Source organism: Ischnura elegans, chromosome 3 (assembly GCF_921293095.1).
Source record: "Ischnura elegans chromosome 3, ioIscEleg1.1, whole genome shotgun sequence".
Lineage (NCBI taxonomy): Eukaryota > Metazoa > Arthropoda > Insecta > Odonata > Coenagrionidae > Ischnura > Ischnura elegans.
Window position 1 is genome coordinate 49,456,781 of NC_060248.1, and position 20,124 is coordinate 49,476,904.

General features: G+C 41.9%; 1 protein-coding gene across 5 annotated transcripts in view; it reads left to right on the plus strand.

Annotated features, from left to right (window-relative positions):
* Window positions 1-4,940, plus strand: part of LOC124155754 (ATPase family AAA domain-containing protein 2-like) — a 57,378-nt gene extending 52,438 nt beyond the window's left edge. For all 5 annotated transcript variants that reach the window (XM_046529836.1, XM_046529840.1, XM_046529839.1 and 2 more), the window contains 2 exons: window positions 731-954; window positions 2,542-4,940. In XM_046529836.1, coding sequence (XP_046385792.1) covers window positions 731-954; window positions 2,542-2,586 — 269 coding nt within the window. In that variant the 3' untranslated portion in view covers window positions 2,587-4,940. The remainder of the gene's footprint in view (window positions 1-730; window positions 955-2,541) is intronic.
* The last annotated feature ends 15,184 nt before the right edge of the window (window positions 4,941-20,124 follow it).

The window sequence follows — 20,124 nt, forward strand, 5'->3', positions numbered from 1 at the left end:
GTTTATGCATTTTGGGAAAAAATTGTTTTCTTCCTTGGTAACGCATACCGGAGGTAAAATAGAGGCTATAGTGATTGATAACTAAGGTGGGATGTATTTGAATTGAGATTTTTGACCTGGGAATTGACGTGCTATTCTACACATAAATCAAATGGGCACGTGGAGTTTAAGTCATTGATTCAAGGAATAATAATGTTAGTGTATCTGTGTCACATCCCAGGAATTTGATGGATGTGTAAGGCCCCTGACTGCTTTTTACCTACCCTGACTGTTTTATACTTACTATTCGTTTAAGACATGATACACTTGAAAAATTGAACATTTAGCCATACTTTCATAAAAGGATTATTTTCATGGAATAGTGCCTACCCTTGACTTACATTTTCCCACAATTTACAATTTTTTCCTTATCCCCCTCAAAAGTGTAAAAGAGGGGTTTTACTGTATGCATTAGATTTAATTTTGTGCTTCCGTGAAGAGTCTCAGCTCGGTTAAAGTGCACTACACTAATTTGATATTGTGTGTAACAGTCTTTCACCAAATCACCCACCCATTCCAATTTTACCTTTTAGTGAGTGTAGTTGTCAGTGCACAATAGTCTCAATAGGAATTTGGTTCTATTAGAAAATTTGTCTTAGTTTTTGAGGAGCCATCCATACTTCTGTGCATATAAAATAATCAAATGCTTATGCTATGCATTTTTTCCTAACCATTGTGTCTGTTTTTAAAGATGGTGCAGACCATTCCAATGAAAAGAGGAAGAGTATTGATAGTGATGATCCTGAGAATAAGTGTGTCACAGGGTTAGACAAGGAGTGCTTAAAACAGTTGGTGCAACGGGCAGTGCGGGTCACTGAAGGCAAACCTGTGGAAACAATTCATGAACTGTATATTCAGCTGGAGAAGTGTATTGGCCAATATGCTTGCCAGTGGAAGCGTAATGGAATGCTCAAGGTTAGTCTTCAATTATTTTTAATGGGAAAAATAAGTACATAGTATGATCATGTGATATCATCATGAAGCAGTTTTTTTTGCATGCATTAATATACTTGCCAAGTTGCCCTGAATATATCCTCTCACCCTTTTGCACAATAACTCTGGGGAAAGATTAATTGGGGGACAATATGTGAGTGCTAGTGATGTATTCTTTTCAAAAATTGAATCCTCTAAAGTTTAAGGACCTAATTCAAAGAATTACAGTATAACCCATTAAGCCAAAACCTTAAGAAATCTGAAAGTATGTATTGTATGCCAGAGAAGGGGCCGAGGTGGAAGTTTTCCTTTTAAGAGTGGTGCTGCAGAGCCTTCCTGGCTGCATTTATTTGAATAAATACGAGTGAATAAAAATATCCAGGGATATCTGGCTACATAAAATTTTTCATATTGATTGAATTATCTCTGAGCTATTTTGACCTAAACAAAAAGAATTAATGAATGTTGTCCTATTGCCTTCCATTGCATTCCATGTGTCTTTAATTACTTCTAAGTTGCATATTCCATGATAGCATAGTTGTGAATTTTGAGTCCATTGAATTTCGTTATAATTCCTTTTTACAATAGTTGGTAATTACTTAGTGGTCTGACTTGTAATGGAGGAGGCCTCCTTTGTACCCTACTGAATGCTGCAATTAATTTTATACAATTGTAAATTCCCCTACCTGGAAGCAATTGCAATGCTTTAAATTCAGTTTTCTAGTCACAAACTGTGTTGTGTATTTGATCTTTAAACAAACTTGAGATAAATAATGACAGGGCTCCCACTCAACCGTGAATAAGCCGTGGATTTTGTCTGCTGTAAGAAAACCTGGAAAAAGCTGTGAATTTCATCATAAAACTTAGAAAATCTCTCAAACTTGATTGTAGAAATGAGATTGACAGATCAAAAGAAAAATGGATATGTCATTCAGGTTTCAAGGTCAGTCACGTGCAGACATGGTCAGTCCATGCATTTATCTGCACACGTATATTCGAAGTGCAATTATTGGTCCTTGCACCATGATAACACATTGACCTCAAGCCTGTGATTGGAAGACCGGTAACCTAAGTGTTCATTAACTCTGGCAAAAAATCAGACACTTCTTCACTTCTCTACCACCCTGCTCCCTCCATTTTCCCTCTCACAACCTTGAGTCGGCCCTGAATTTTGCTAGCGATATGTAGCACTTTCATTGCTGCGTTGGCTTTCACGGCATCTGTCGTGCTTGTTAAATATTTAGCTAACGTGCAGCCAGTGATTCTTATGTGATGGACATTTCTGCCTAAAATGGCTTATCAACAGACCTTGAATTTGATGACATTTAGACCTGAAAACCTGGAAAAAAACAGTGAATTTTATAATTTAGTCGTAGGAACCCTGAATGAGATGCATAAATTGATTTTTTTAATGTCCCTAGCAACTGTTCTAAAAGTTTGAAAATGTAGTTGCAACCAATCTAGAAATTCGCGAACAGGACTTCTCTGATAGTGTTTTTTGTTTAAACCTCTGTAGCTGCAAAATGATATCTTATTTTGCCACTAATGAATTCTTTTCTTTCCTGACAGAGTCTGGAGGGTGAAATCTCTCGATTTGTGGAGTGTGTACGATGAGAATGAAAGAAGCACTTCACTGCTGTGAGAGGTCGAAGAGGTATTACCCTCTGGGAATTAAGCTTCAAAAAAAAAGTGAATGCATATGATCCTGTGGTTTGAATTCCAATCAGTGAGCTCTGTGGGATAGTTTCACATTTGTGTAAATGTATGACGAAAAGTCAATGCAGATACATTTTCACTGCCAGTGGTGTCTGTAGCTAATTGCCAGAGCTACAGTTTTAGGGCTGTATTGAGGTTAATATACGCTAAGCCAGTGATATAATTATTTTAACAATGACTTTCTTTGTGTATTCCTCTGTATCAGCTGCCTTTGAATTTCAAATTGCAACATTCATACCTCATCTCAGGAAGTGTTTGTTTATAACTTGTCACGAGTGTTTGTGAAATAAGGAAAGAATTTCTAGTGCCTAATTATACATAATTAGTCATTCAATATTTTCATTTGCTTCTTGGTTTTCATACTTTTGTACCGTTCACGTACCTTTTACGTTATACTGCCATTCACCTTATTTTATCGAGGCCCCTTATGGTCCTCTATATCTTTACCTTTAAGGTATTTTGTTCTGTTCTACTTAGGGGAAACAATTCTTTTTTCATCGAAGCCATCTACCTAGCCATGAGGTGTTTCGTGATAGTGGAGGGTGAAGTTTGAGGAGCAAAACTACATTTTGTGGCTCTGGTGTAAGATGGTGTTAGATGTTTATGTATTTGTCTTTCGAACTGGATTTGTGTATAGTTTAAGTCCTCTCCTGTTTTATTTGTTACCTATTATCCTGCAACTTCATGTTTACGTCCAGCATATCACATCACCCCATCATTTGCCATCCTGCTTCCATTTTTGGAGTAATATTGCAATTTTAATGTGATATCTAATTAACTGATAGAAATAAATATTCTGTAAGTTTTGAAGTGTCGTATTTGACATTTTGCTGTCCCCTTTGAATCCTTTGCACTATTTAGTTCTCTCATTCTCTTCTGGCTGTTTGCTTCTTGTATAAGCAGGTGTGTACGTTTCACCAAATTTTTCCCTGTGATCATTGACTATTCGTGAATGAAACTTATTTCTCGGTGATCTTTTAATCAAATGATGTCATATATGGATCAATTTTTGTTATCACAGATCAGATCCATGTATGTAATAACCAAAGAAGATTTATTAAATTTTCCTCCTGGAAGTTGAAAATAACATTGTAAATAGGTCTAGCATTGTGCGATTGATTTGTAATTGTTTATGAATAGCTCTTCGTGATCCTTTGTTTATTAAAACTCTGATACGTTAATGCTAATTAAATATTTTTAAATTAAAAATATGAATCCTGAAAGTTTTTCATTAATTTCTATTCTCATGAACTTCATGTCAAAATTATTATTGCTCGTAGTTTTAGCATCCTGTATGCATTTGAGTTAGTGTTAATTTTTGTAACATAGTCTCATAGTTTATCTATTCTGCCAATAATTTCCTAGTCCTCTGCTTTACTTCATGCTGTTTTTTGATTAAGAGACAGCACTCTGTTTGTTGTATGAAGTATGAGGACCCAAAATCATCCTTCCATAAATATACTTTTTGCCCTCTTGTGTTTTAGGCGATTGACCTTGGCCTTCTATTTTAACCTAACTTTTCATTCTAGTAATTTTCTGTCATTGGAAAAATAAATTTTATTGCTGAAAAGCTACAGGAACAAATGAACTTTTCTCTTAAGCATACAATTTATTTGAGAAGTCAGAGATTGAATATTAATAATTTTGCTTGGAGCTACTTCAGTTGAAGGATTGTAAATAGATTGAGTATACTAAAAACCTAAATGCAGGGGTAAACTATTCAATTACTGTCAGATGCATATGCTTCTGTCACCTGGCAGAATGAATTAAATTTTGTGGCAGGCAGATGCATAATATGTTTTTTTCACTTTTCTGTAAATTAATTTCTGTAATAACAGGTTTTCTCCATGGTAATTATGGCAAGTTTTTATTTTGTCATCATTTGATTTTCATATATGCCAAGCGCATTAAGGAACTGAATTAGTTCATGTGCAATAAATAGCCATGACATTTTACTTCCTCAATTCCTTGTTGGTGTCTAACACTATGTGGAAATATACTGTCTATGCAAGTATGATGTGTGTACATGGATATCTATCTCCTTGAAATGGATGCTGGATGGTTTATATAATTGTATCATTCAAAATGCACGTATGTCTTTGCTCATTTTCATTCCCAACTAGTCATGCCTTCTCATATCACTGCCACATCCTGGTTTATCTCATTTTTGTATCAAGTTTTTGTATCAACATGATGTAATCTTGCCTTCCATCTTCATATTGTTAGTAAATCAGTTTATTGTGAAAAATCAATGCTGAGTTTCTTCTGTGAAATGGTAATGAATATTATAAGGCTACCACTGAGATCATGGTGGAATCAGTACCTGTGATATTTTCTTATTTCACCTTAGATTATTTGTAGGTGTTGGCAGAACACTCTCCTCCTTTGCCTGTTTCATATCTATCTAGTTGCTTATCCTTAGGAATAAGACCATTCTGTGTCTAATTATGTTGTGTCTCCACAACCATGCTCAAGTCATCTCTATCATTTGTCTGGTGAATTTCATTAGATCAGATTTTTATTCATGGCTTGTAGTTTGTTTGCCCATTTTTTTTTCAAACCCTGTTGATTTGGTATTTTTGGATGAACCTTTTAGCTCCTTTTTTATAGGTATCTGTGCTCTCCAACATGAGTATTTACATTCCCCAGTTGTCTTAAATTGAAAAGTATTTTCTAATGATATGTGAGCTAGGGTTTGATGGAAAAGTCCTCCATGGAGACTGCATATTCCACAGGATGATTGGTTTGTCAGAATTGGAATTTTCCTCTTGCTACTTCTACGAAGTACAAATGAAGGATTTTCATTTTGGAATAGGGTCCAAAAATTTGTATTGCATAATGTTATCGTTTATAGGAAAAACACCCATAATATTTTTAAGAGCTAGGTCCTTTATGTTTGAGTTAATTTTCCATACTGATCAACCTTGGCCATGTTACTGTGCAGGAGTGGTGTAACTTGGAATATGCTTTGATGGGGGATGGATGGGTCTGGGTGGACAACCCCCACCACCCCTGACTACGGGAAAACTTTGGAAAATAATATGCCTGGAAATACATTTTACATTATTTTGGCACCTAAAATTTGGGTTTCATTCAGAATTCCTCGGGAAATCATCACAGCAGGGAAAACAATAGCATACTATAAAATTTTCTGAGGCTTAAGGGGGGGATCAACCCTCTCATACGCCTACATAGTTAGGCCACTGCTGCACAGCATTATTTTTTGACCCATTTAACCAGATATATCTGTTTGGTGAATACATTTCATAACTGTAAAGCATCACATTTTTTGCTTAGTCATGGAAAATGGTCTTGGTCATTTAGAAATATATCAAACTAAAGTTTGATTAAGTTTAAAAAATAAAATTACGTATTAAACTTTGTAAGGTCCACCATTTATATTTAATGGGCACTGCTTGGGCTTTGAAACATGTTATTTCTCCTAGATACCATAGTATGAAACCCTGGTAGTACCCATTGAACATAAACAGTGAACCTTGAGTAGTGTAATGTTTTTATCTGCTATATACATCATATGAACATGTATTTGAAAACTTAATCCCAGTTATGCCTTAAAAATCAGAAAATCTGGAGGTACTGTTGAGGCCAATTTTTTTTCTTACGTATAGGCTCTGAATTGGTCGAAACAAAGTTCTAGGTTTAAATAATGTTTTCAGTCCACCATGGTTCAATGAATTCAATACTGGAAATATTATTTTGAACTCCAGGGAATATGAAGCTTGTCCTGAAAATTTAGTGAGGTGATTAATACCTACATATGTACTTAAAATGCCAACTAATGAAAACATAGCACATGAAGCAGTAAAATGTAACTTTTTACTTCATTCCATGCAATTAATCCTATTTGATTTAATGGATATTTCATTTTGTCATCGTGTCATCCAGAGGTGGAGACATGGGGTAGGCAGTGGCCCATAGCCCCAAAATACATTCCCAGCGAGTTTGAAGGTGGGAGAGGAATGGGGAGAAAAGAAGACAATACCAAGTGGGGAGTCCAGGGGTACAACCCCACCCTCATGAACTATTTAGGACTTGAGTGTGCGCAGAGCAGCTTCCAATTGAAGTATGGGGATGCTCTGATTTTTTTAATAAATAGAATAAATTTTATCACCTCCACATGGTATCCCTCCCTCAAATTTTTTTTACTGGATAATGCCTTCAACATTGCCACAGTCTCAGCTAGAATAGACTGTGGCCTAGCGCAGTGAGGGGGGGTTGTTTGGGGGATAAAACCCCCCACCAGAGCTCTGAGAATTTTTTAAGTTAAACCTATTTCACTTAATTGAATTAATATTACTTATAGAATAGTGTAAATATTAATAAAATATCCCTCAGAAGGCCGTAAAACTCACAATTTTGAACCATATTTATCTGAAAAATTTTCTAACGGAGGGCCCCCACACCTACCGCTTACCCTGGCGGGTATTCCACACCCTCAGACACCCCAGTGTTTTACACCCGAAACCCCCCTAGCCTTAATTCCTAGCTGCGCCCCTGGCCTAGCGTATATACAAGGGTGAGCCAGCCCCTTGCCACTAAATTGGGAAAGTCGTACCTCCTTATTTTTTTCGCGCCTATTTTAAATATAGAATATCAAGGGATGTCCTACGTAAAAACACTCAACCTCACCATAAATTGATGGTATAAGACAACATCTACGTACGCTGGTGGTTGTGAGCTCACGCCGAGGCCCCATAATTTCTCTGGTGGACAGTCTTCTTTCCCCGTAATTTCTGGTAAAATTAAATAGATGATATTCTCGGTGGGGCTCTCCAGTGAAAGAATTTATTTCACCAATTTAAAAAAAGTCGATATTCGTGATCTATGAATATCGAAAAATCACTTGTCTACGCATAGCAGAGCCTCAGATGCATTCAGTGGCACCCACTCCATGGGGCCTGAGGGGGCCCGAGCCCCCTCAAAAATTCGTTATGGGTGTAAGGAAAAAATGTGTCAGGCTAGTCGATTTTCCCCGGTGTGTCCAGTTATCGAGATTCGAGTTATCAGGGTTCTAATGTTGATCATATGACTTCGAAAATGCTTAAAATACTTAAAATTCACTACTCATAAAAGTTCCCGAGGCAAGATCCCCGGTTTGGGCCCCCCCAATATTTATTGTAAGTCGGCATCCCTGGATGCATTGTACCGGAGAGGTTTGGCATGCCAATAACAATAAGGGCGCTGCGGAAAACCCAAGACCACCCTTACTCCGTCCCTGCCGAAGTCAGAAAAGGATGAAGAATTTTATTTTGGTTGGGATATCATGCTTGATGTGGAGAACAGTATAATAATGATATCCGTGGGATTTCCCTGAAAATGCGCTTGGAATTCACCGCATCAAAGATTTTGGAGGCGTAGAGTATGTATGTTTGAGTCTGCCCCCATTAGTAAGCGAATTTTTCCCCGGAACAATTAATTTGTTGTCGAAGAGAACTCAATGGTCGAGACAGCATCGTTTATGTGCGTGATGTGAAAAAGTGTGAGAAATACATTTATGTGTCAATCTACCTGAGCAGTATCCGTCGAAATCATCAGTCAACAATCCTGGGATACGTTAAATCAAGGCCCTTATATACGGGCCAGTATATAAGGGCCATGGGTTAAATCATAGAGTTTACATTACTAAGGAGGCCCCACTAGGTGGCAGTAGCAGTCATAATTTGAACACGGGTCCCGCGCATTAATTCAAGTTCCAACTTTTGCCACTTGTGGCGCGACCGACACTACTATTCCTTTCATTTGGGTTGTTGTCAGTGGCGGCTTATGAGTGAGCGGCTGTTATCATCCTCTGTGAGCCGAGAATTTCACCGATTTTGGTGTTTTTTTTTAGTATTTCTCCACCAGTAAGATATTTACGAAATATCATGGGTAAATCCCGGTGTTTTGTGCCCGGATGCAGCTCAGGCTACGATTGGGAGCTGAGGGAAAATAAGCGGTTGGGGATACAGGACCATAGCAAGAATTTTTATCATACAGACTGTCCCAAGGGTCGTGTGTCATTTTTGACCTGAAATTTTAGTAACTTTGCATGGAGCAATATTCATGAAAATTGTCACACTTATGGGGAAAGGTCCTAAGTTTTGTTAAGTGTAAGCAAAATTTTACAATTTTGACCTTTTGACCTCACAAAGTGGGTCCAAACCAAAAATTTGAATTTGCCTTATGGGGTTTCAATGTTAAAAAAATCGAGATAGACAAAAGTGTGAATTTCATTGACCAATATGTCAATTCTTAGGTTTTCGGACACGAGAGAACCGAAAATAACACTTTTATTTACGAATATTCAACCGTTGACCCAGTAAGGCCACCGTCAAGGTCATAAGGGTGGCAAAAGGAATAGCATACCAACAAAGGTGTCGATCCATGGGTTTTGTAGGGTGCCCAAGTCATTGGTATTGTCCAAATACCCGTATTAATCACTAATTGACCTCCGAGGGTCACCACGGGGGTCAAAGGTCATAGAGTTAAAAGTCGGGCAATCATAAAAACCAAGGGGTCAAACCATAGGTTTTGAAGGGTGTCAAAGTCGGCTAGGCTGTTCATAGATCCGTATTGTTGATATTTTGACCTCCGAAGGTCACAATTGGGGTCAAAGGTCATAGAGTCAAACGTCGAGCCATCATGACAACCAAGGTGTCAAACCATAGGTTTTGAAGGGTGCCAAAGTCGGTTAGGCTGTTCGTAGATCCGTATTGTTGATTTTTTGACCTCCGAAGGTCACAATTGGGGTCAAAGGTCATAGAGTCAAACGTCGAGCCATCATGACAACCAAGGTGTCAAACCATAGGTTTTGAAGGGTGCCTAAGTCGGTTAGGCTGTTCGTACATCCGTATTGTTGATATTTTGACCTCCGAAGGTCATAATGGGGGTCAAGGGTAATAGAGTTAAATCGGCCCACCATGACAGCAAAAGAGTGTAACAATGTGTTTTAAAGGGTGCCCAAGTCAGTTTTGCTGTTTTTAAATCCATATTGTCGACTTTTTATTACCAGCGAGGGTCACAATGGGGTCAGAGGTCATAGAGGTATGTTTTGAAATAATAGGAAAACTAATGTCCCCAACCAAAGGTTGTTTTGTTCGACGTTTGGCTCGACGATTGACTCTATGACCTTTGACCCCAATTGTGACCTTCGGAGGTCAAAATATCAACAATACGGATCTATGAACAGCCTAGCCGACTTTGACACCCTTCAAAACCTATGGTTTGACCCCTTGGTTTTTATGATTGCCCGACTTTTAACTCTATGACCTTTGACCCCCGTGGTGACCCTCGGAGGTCAATTAGTGATTAATACGGGTATTTGGACAATACCAATGACTTGGGCACCCTACAAAACCCATGGATCGACACCTTTGTTGGTATGCTATTCCTTTTGCCACCCTTATGACCTTGACGGTGGCCTTACTGGGTCAACGGTTGAATATTCGTAAATAAAAGTGTTATTTTCGGTTCTCTCGTGTCCGAAAACCTAAGAATTGACATATTGGTCAATGAAATTCACACTTTTGTCTATCTCGATTTTTTTAACATTGAAACCCCATAAGGCAAATTCAAATTTTTGGTTTGGACCCACTTTGTGAGGTCAAAAGGTCAAAATTGTAAAATTTTGCTTACACTTAACAAAACTTAGGACCTTTCCCCATAAGTGTGACAATTTTCATGAATATTGCTCCATGCAAAGTTACTAAAATTTCAGGTCAAAAATGACACACGACCCTTGGGACAGTCTGTATGATAAAAATTCTTGCTATGGTCCTAATACCGGATCTGACCCTTCCCCAAGTGTGCCTAGGTGGTCTGGTAATGATGTCAACGAGTGCTCTTCTTTATGAGCTGCGCAGGAATCATTCTTAATTCTCTAAAACATAGGTGCCGGAAGTTTAAAGACATGGTTGATATCTATGGGCCCTCAAACTTAATTCAGGCTAGGGAAAGTTAACAGCGTTTCCTTACCCACTTATTCTTCCCTTCTCTCAACGTGAATTAGCGTACCGATTTTGTGATTACGTACATTTTCACCACCAGGAAACTACATAAACTCACGGTGATAGTTATATTTTCGTGGACAGTTGACACGAACTTTATTTCTTAGCAATGAACGATTGAGACATGGATTCAAATTCGCCGCAAAGCGTGCCTCTCGCGGCCATATTAGGGTGCCTTCACAGCTCCGCGTTGCGTCGACGCCACGAGAGCTCCCGCTCCGCCAGCAAATTTTACCCTTCACAGCTCTGCGTTGCGAAACGTGGATTCAAATTCCCCGCGTAGCGTGCCTCTTGTGGGCGTGACAACCGGGGCTCGCTACATCAGCGCCGCTATTTGATGCGATCGGTGGGAATCACAGGAACCAAGGGAGTGGAGAATCCTTAAATGCTGCTTCCATCTCAGCCCTCCGATATGGCAACGTAAGACGCTCTCTATCGGAAGAAGTTTGATCACAGATCGCATTTTGAATTGAGTTTGATACACCGTAACCCCGTAACCCCGTAACGATGGTAACAGCGGAGGCGATACCGGACATTCCTTAGGAATCCTCGTTGCGTGTGTGGAACCTTTAGCAGTGATCGAAGATAGAACTTGTGGGGTTAAGATTTGAATCAGTTGTTCTCATCAGATATTTTTTCTTTTTCATCTCCATCATCTTTCCCTTGTATACCTTTTTCACCAATATTTCCTTACACCTTGATTCGCACTTCAACCTTGTTCATGCTCATCGCACCTCATAATTCTTTCTCATTCATTTCACCCAGTATTTTTCCCGAGTTCACCGTACTTCCGTGTATCAATTACATCTCTATTAAGCCATTCTTCGAACTATTTGATCGCATTTTTGGCCGTTTGCCGAACATGGATGGTGAGTTGACTACCCACGCGAAGTTTTCACCCATGAAGACTACTTCGAAGAGGTATATACTGCTCTGTGTTGCAATGCTCGTCGTAGCTGAGAAGAAACCCTTGATTGAGGTTTTACTCCGAAGGGGAGTTCGGTTTACGTGATGAACAAAATAATCATTCAGGAGAAATTTGATCGCTGTAAGACATGGACCAAGGCATTGAAAATTGGGAAGCCACTGACTAAATGCGTTTGTGCGCTTACGTAAGTCGTACGTCGCTGCGTGAAATCCGATTGTGTGCTTCCAGGTAAGACAATTTGATTGAGTTCGCTCTTATTCTTATAATTGAAGCATTAATTGTTATTCGATACCATTGTACTAATTTTCCTTTTCATGTTAGATGTGCCTGCAGAGTATGCTCAAGGAGACTGCAGTTCCGTCGCTCATTCCTCCAGTGTTACCCCCTGCGAAGCCTGAAATCCTCATAGGAATCGGAATTCAGAGTGGAAACGGATACTGGGAGAACAGGGAAGATTTGTTTTTGCTGTATTACGGCTTAATCTAACTGATTATGTAATGCAATAGATGCAAAATGTCAACGTAGCAAGTTATGTGATGCGTAGTAATTGAAGAGTAATCTATTTTAAATTATTATTATTTTTTATTAAATTTTTATTTTATTAAATTATTATTTATAAATTTGTGAGTAATCATTCACTGTGATACTTCCTTTCATGGTGAGGGCCTCTTGTCAGATGTGATTGCCATCCCAAGAAAGTCAGAGAAAACAGTAGAACCAGCCAACATATTTTCAGTATAAAATTATTGCTGATAGTATCGTATCAAGGAGATTCAGTTACACTGTACGATTTATTTCATGCTGCGTCATAAAGTTGATTGACCTCCTGAAAGTTAAGTGGATTTAATCAAATTCGCTTCCTTAACCTCATCGCCTGTTTAAGCGGTAAGCAAAGTACGCGGCCGCGTGGGGCGCCTAAGTGCTTACTCCGATATTCAGTACTAATCAAACAAGGAGATTAAATGTTGAGGGTTGATTTACTCTAAAATATTATTGTAGAATTAAGGATATGTCGTGAAGTGGATACCCATTCTCGGGTTATTGTTATTTCCAAGTGGACTCGTCCAGTCGTCCGTCGCTCCGTCAACTGCTGACTCATTCGTTACTGTAGGTACTCCGAATTTTTATACATAATTGGTTTTTAAGCTCTAAAAATATCACATTCAATATCAATGTATAAGAGCAAGGACGTTATAAGCTCACACTGATAAGTCTCGACCCTTGTTCCTGAAGCATTTGCATTTATTTTAAAATGTATGCAGAGAGAGTCCCTACTACTTCTCTGGTTATTTTTGAGGTGGCTCCGGATTGTTGTTCGCTTACCCTAGAAAAATGTCTAGAACCGGCTCTGCTTATACCCCACATATTTTCTTAGTTCTTCACTATGCATAATTAGAAGTATGAATAGTATGGATTCCTTCGCAGTCTTTGTCTCTGTACATCTGCCCTTCAACTCATCCGATGTTTCCGTCAGACCTTAATGCCTTATCATGAGACAGTTTTCCGGCTTCTTCGAAACTTTCCTTTTTAATCTTTTATCCGACCTCTATAATAATACCGTTAAACGTACACGAATTACGAACTGCAATTGGCCTAGTTTGTCTGCAAAAGAGATGATACCTTTATTCAGTCATTTTATAGCGAAATAGCCTTTCGCCGTAAAGGAAGATAATCATAGTAGATGTTAAATTTTTTTCCCAACGTCTGATTTGAAAGTTGGGAGGAGGGAGTCAGTGATCGCAAAGATATTATATATTACTATTGTGACCTCTCGTCACGGGTCAGGGGGGAATGGGAGGGATTGGGGTGGAAAAGAAAGGGGGAGGGATTCTTTTTTTTTCTCTGGGAGGAAAAGGGGACGGGGTGCGCGGGAAGGGAAAGGAACGTATGAGTGACCTCTTGGTGATCGGTGCGCTAGAAAGAACGAGAGCCTTCTACAAATCCTTCGTTTAACACAAATTTAATGAAAACAGCAAATAATCGTAAGTACATAATCATACATCAGATTGCCGCTTCCTTGCGGGCATATGCGAGAATCGACTGAATATAACATCAAAAGAAAATTGAGCAAACAAGTGAAACAACTAATTCTCGCCCGATTGATTTCATCAGTTCATCTTGCACCATCTGATCACAAAGTTAAATGACAGTATAATCACAAGAAAAACGTCCCTGTCCTTACAAACTAACATACACATACACACTCGCACACCGGGGGGGGGGGGGGGGAGGGGAGGGGAGGAGGATTGGGGGAATCGGAACCCAGTAAAGATCGGGGGGGGGGGGGGGGGGCTCTTCTGCACTGAATGGGGGGAACGATTTTGGGGTTCAGTTAGGGGTTCGTAGACGACACTGGTCCGGAATCTTCTTAAATCTTGGGGGAAGGGAAATGTCTTATTTCGTGGCTTGGGGTAGGGGTTGTGGTACTTATCAGATCCGGGTCGCGTCAACGCTGGGGGCTGAGTTTCTGCTTTCCTTTGCGGCTCCTGGTGAGGGATGTTGCCTTCCGCCGTGTCTCCGTGGTGGGATGGCGCGGGATGGCTTTTCTTTGGCGGCGGAAAATTACCGGTCAATCTCCTTTCTCCTGTCGCGCTTCAATTTAGCCTGTCCACCCACGTCACATCCCGATAAACCTCCTCCGGCTGCGTATTTCGCTAGCAACACTTAAATAAAAAAACCAGGCCGACTTCTTCCTTCAGTTTGGCAAACTCACGCCCAGCGTGACCGCGTGACCCGACTCGTTCTCCTCTCCAAATCGCAGGGTTTTTATCCCCAAAAGTCGAGGTGGTGTACCTGGGGTGGGGGCAGTGGGAGGGTCCGTAGATGGATGCTCCCTCGAGTCATACCACAATGGGGGAGAGGGGGGAGAGATGTCTTCGTTCATTGCACAAGGCGGGGACTCGGGAAAGCGGGAATTGAAGGGGATTGATGAATCACGCACACACCGTTCGCTCGCACACAGGAACAATCCACGCACACACACATATACAAAAAAATAAACCTCTACTTGACCATGAGGTAAAGCTCTCCCTCTCTCAAAGCGTCCATTCAACCCGCAATGTCACCGGCCAAACGGCGACGGTTACACTGTATATATACATTCGAAAAAATACAATTAGTGAAAGCAGGTAAAATTAAATTAAATTATATTACCTAAAACATTAAATAAGTAAAGACTTCGCCGGTTTTTTAATTCAGCACGTAAGTCAGCCCTAATTGCCTCTCTATTTTATTTTGAGACTTCGAAATTTTGTGCAAGGATAACCTAAGGATTTGCTATCTAGCCGATGCATCGGCTAGATAGCAAATCAACCGCTCTCTTTTACTAACAACATACGACGCGTCGGGATGTCCGCACCAGAATGAAAATAATAAGCTCTGCTACAAGTCAAAGTATGGTATGTGGCTAACACTTCTCTTCAGTCGGTCGACAGTAGCAAAAAACGTTATTAAATACCATAAAGAATGGGCTCTGAAGCATGGACGGAGTTTTGGGAGGGTCTGGGGGAGCCTGCCCCCCAGACTAAAATAGCAATTTGTTCGAAGATAGGACGAAACCCGAAGAAATTCCGCAACACAGTAGTCTGTACTTAAAACGCTGTTTTCAGGGGCTAATTTCAACAAATTTTCTGGGGAACCCCTCGTCTCACTGGAGGGTACACAACAGCCCCTAAACATCCGGCAGGATTGCCCCCCAAACTTAAACTCTAAACTTCGCCTATGCTCTGAATGAAGCGAGGCAAAGCTCTCCGAAGCATCCAACTTCTCATATGATGAAGCTCCACTACAGGAAATCAATCGCAAAAGCTATGACGAACGTTTTGGGCGAGAATTCTTGCGAAGTGGGATCGTTAAAAAATTACTGTCAGCTTTAATTTTACCTGACCTTTTCAGTTTTTTACTGACATTACCCTGGTTTTTTACAGACCTCAAAATTTTACTGACATTGCCTTCAAGACGCGTACAAACCATGGTTTTCCTCTGGTTCATACCTACCGCTAAGGATCCGTGAAGGGGTCCTCCAAAATAATTCTCAGCATAGTGAGGGGATGGGTGCGGAAAGAATATAAGTCCTCCGCAAAATCGCGGTGCGTTGTGGCGATAGTAAAATACTGATTCTTTTATTGACTTGTTTCTATGGAACGTAAGTAATTAAAAAAATATACTCTGCATTCAAAGACAGAAGTAGTAACTAGCCAACTTGGTACTTACAACCAGAAAAAATAATAAGACATAAGACTTTCAAAACCGATTAGTTGACCATTTCAGAAATCTCCTAATAGAGGGTGGATGAAGTGACTTTAAAAAATATAATGCGTCAGCAATGCAATTATATAGCTTTAAAAATCTAAGTTGACCCCATATTAATATTTTGTACTGAAATAATTTGGCATCAGTAGCAAAAAAGGGTAACCTAAATTTGAACGACAATCTTAATGCATAAGTAAATGTTTTTAAATTAGCTACAATAATGTTTTGATAAATATTAAATTGTGAGTCTCACGCTGACTTGCATTCCCACCATACTTACCTGTAGAGCAAGCAGATACCTAATGCCTTCCTCCCACCTCTCCCTGCATCCGGTGAGAAGAGCGGTGGGAACTGCAAGCTGGCTGACGGCGTCGGTGGGAAGGAGACACGACGTGTGGAGTTGGTTTGTAGACGCCTTGTGGAATGGTTGTATCTTAACTCGAATAAAGAGGAGTTATGGAAAGGACCGGGAATTGGTTATTAATTCCTTAATTCCCTTCCTCGCGTTCCCTCTGCGACCTCCGGCGGACCCGAGAGACTTTACAGTGGTGTCAGAAGTGGGATCAAACCGGAGATCGTAGATATCGCGAGGAAGCAGCAAGAATGGCGAGTCGCGTGAGTTTTGGGGGGCATGAAATGCCGCTGCAGAGTGTCATTGATGACTTCGGGGAGAAGATCAGCATTCTGGCTAAGGAAAACGAGGAGCTAAAGGAACGACTCTGCAGCGCGACTCAGAGCTCTGCTCCGTCGCGGGGAAACAAATTCTCGCTCATCAGCGGCATCGATGTATTCACTGGCCGCCCCGGGGAGAGTGTTGTAGCTTTCATCGAGCGAGTGGAAAGCGTGGCAGAATTGAGTGGCTGGACCAGCGAAGAGACCCTGAAGGCAGCGAGAGTGCGTTTGGGCGGTGACGCAGCAGAGTTCTGTCGTATCAAGGAGGAGTGCTACCAGGCGGCTGATTTTTCAGTTTTTAAGAAGTACCTCCTTGATCGATATCGCCCGAAATTAACGGCTCGATTCTATCGCGAGCAGTTAGGATCGGTGAGACTAGGGCAGGGAGAGGACTTAGAGTCCTTCGCGGACCGGGTGAGATCGATTAACTCTCACACGTATGAACTTCCGACCCACGCTGACATGGCTGCCGCGATCAAGCATGAAGCCGACCAAAGGGCCCTGGACGCATTCCTTCGTGGTCTTCCCGGTGAGCTCGGTCGTCTGTGCCGCTTGGCCGTGCCGGCGTCGTTCGACGCGGCCCTTGAGACGGCTATTCGGATCCGCGAAGCTGATCGCAGTCCGCGAGCCCCCTCGCCGGTCCGCCGTGTTTTCCGTTCCCCAGCGGAGGCGGGGCGGAGGTGCTATGAGTGCGACTCTCCAGACCATCTCGCGCGAAGGTGCCCCCGCCGGAGGTGTTATGCTTGCGGAGCTTCTGGCCATATCGCTTATCAGTGCCAGCGGAAACCCTCAGAGAAGCCTTTAAATGGCGGCGGGTCCGGAGGCGCCACCCAGGCCGGACCCCTGTAACCCTGTTCCTTCCACGGTTAGAGGCCGCTAAGCGGACAGAGGATTTAGTGGTGGCAGTTAGCGTCGTGGGAAAAGACTGCAGATTTTTGGTGGATACCGGTGCCCAAGTTTCCTTGGTAGCGCGTGGTGTGAACGGGGGTGAACGAATTAGAAGATCCCCATATCGTATAAAGGGCATTTCGGGGGAGACTGTGTATAACCATGGTGTAGAAACGGTGAAATTAGTGCTGGGAAAGTGTTCTTATAGTATAGATATGATAGTGGTAGATTCGGTGGGAGAATATCAGGGGCTTTTAGGGTTAGATTTCTTGGAAAAATACGGTGGACTAATTGATGTGAGTAAAAAGACGATGAAATTGGGTGACGTTTACGTTTCGTTGAGAGGCAAGTGCAGCGCGCCTGAAGGATGCGAGGAGAGGAAAAAAAAGAGTGCAAGGGTCGTTGGAGTGGACGTTGAAGTTCCTATTAAATTAACTGATGAGACAGTGATTCCGCCCAGGAGCGAAAAATTAGTGTGTTGCAGACTGTCAGATGACGCCCCTCTTGAAGGAGAATACATTACAGAGCCAGAGGTGATAACGGACGCACACAGTTGTGCTGTAGCGCGGGGTGTGTGTAAGTTTGAGAGAGGACGGGAGGTTATGGTAAAAGTAGGGAATTTCGGACTGGATGAGGTTGTTTTGAGACGGGGAACAAAAGTGGCAACTCTCCATGAAGTGGAGAAAATTTTTAAAGGTAACTTCACAGGCATAAGGCACGTCCGAGCAACGACTACCGAAGAGCGAAAGATAGATTTCCGGGAGAAGTTAGCGGATCTGGATGAACCGGAAAGGAAGACGTTGCTACCCCTGTTGAAGGAGTACCAGAGTTTATTCACTGAAGGAAAAATACCTCCGGCCACAACAATTACCTCTCACAGAATCCCCACGGGCAACTCTCCACCCATTTATCGCCGCCCCTATAGAGTGCCATATCACCAGAAGGAAGTGATTCAAACCCTTGTGGACGAGCAGTTACGGGCCGGGATAATTGTCCCTAGCAGTAGCCCCTGGGCTTCACCAGTCGTCATTGTGCCAAAAAAATCAGCTGACGGCACCCCATCTTATAGATTTTGTGTTGACTTCCGTGGCCTTAATGCAGTGACTACCCCAGACGTGTATCCCCTGCCAAATATAACAGAAACGTTAGACTATTTAGGGAGGAGCCGTTACTTTTCCACGTTAGATCTAACGAGTGGTTATTATCAGATCCCTATGCATCCTGACTCCAGAGAGAAGACTGCCTTTAATGTAGAGGGCGGACATTTTGAATACAACCGCATGCCTTTCGGATTACGCAACGCCCCTAGCACGTTTCAACGCATGATGGACGGCGTTTTGAGAGGACTAAAGCCCACACAGTGTCTCGTCTATTTGGATGACGTCATTGTATTTAGTTCCTCCATGGATGAGCATGTTGAAAGGCTGAGAAGCGTGTTCGATCGGCTGCAAGAGTCAGGTTTGTCGTTAAAAATTGAAAAGTGTCACTTTGCTAGAGAAAGGGTAAGGTATTTGGGACATGTGATCGACCGGGAGGGTGTTCGTCCGGACCCTGAGAAAATAAACGCGGTTATGAATTTTCCTTCACCAAGTAATACCAAGGAAGTGCAATCGTTTTTGGGACTCGCCAATTATTATAGGCGCTTCATAAATAATTACGCTGTGGTCGCAAGACCGCTAACGCGGCTCCTCAAGAAGGGAACTAAATTCATATGGACACCTGACTGTGACGCGGCGATGGAATCCTTGAAGGCGGCCTTGGTAAGCACTCCGGTGCTCGCCTATCCTGACTTCGCAAGGCCATTCGTTATCTCCACTGACGCCAGCAACTTTGCGGTGGGCGCGGTGTTGTCGCAAGAGATAGACGGCGAGGAGCATCCCATCGCGTATGCATCGCGGCAACTTCAAGCAGCGGAAATAAACTACACGACCACGGAGAAGGAGCTGTGCGCGGTCGTATTCGCGGTTCAGTATTTTCGCCCTTATGTGTGGGGTCGCCCATTCAAAATAATCACGGATCACGCCGCCCTCCGATGGCTTTTTAGTCTTCGCGATCCCAGTAGTAGATTAACCAGATGGGCGCTGAAATTAGCCGAATATGAGTATGAGGTTATTCACAAGCCAGGAAAACTCCACCTTAACGCCGACGGGTTAAGCCGAAAGATACGAGTGATGGAGGTAATGGATGATGAAGATTGGAAGAAGTACCAAGCCGAGGATATGGAATGCCAGGAGTGGAAGTCGTGCGAGAGTTTTGAAGAGAAAAATGGACTGCTGTTCCGATCGACAAGTGAGGGATTAAAGGTGGTGGTTCCTGTGAGCCGACGGGAAACTGTGTTCCGCCAACATCACGACCACGCTCTGTCAGGACACCTAGGAGTAAAGCCGACTATTAGACGAATACGACAGATGTACTGGTGGCCCTCCCTTGATAAAGATGTGAGAGAGATGATTGCTAGCTGTGTTCCTTGTAATCAACGTAGCCCTTACGGCAAGACGAGGGCACCCTTGAAGAAACTTCCAGTAAGTACCTCCCCATTTTCCTTCATCAGCATAGATATTGTTGGGCCCCTGCCGCGCACCTCGAACGGCAACCGGTTTATACTTACCATTCTCGATCATTTTTCACGATATTTAGAGATGGTGGCCATTCCCTCACAGACAGCGGAAGTGGTGGCCGACGCTCTACTTA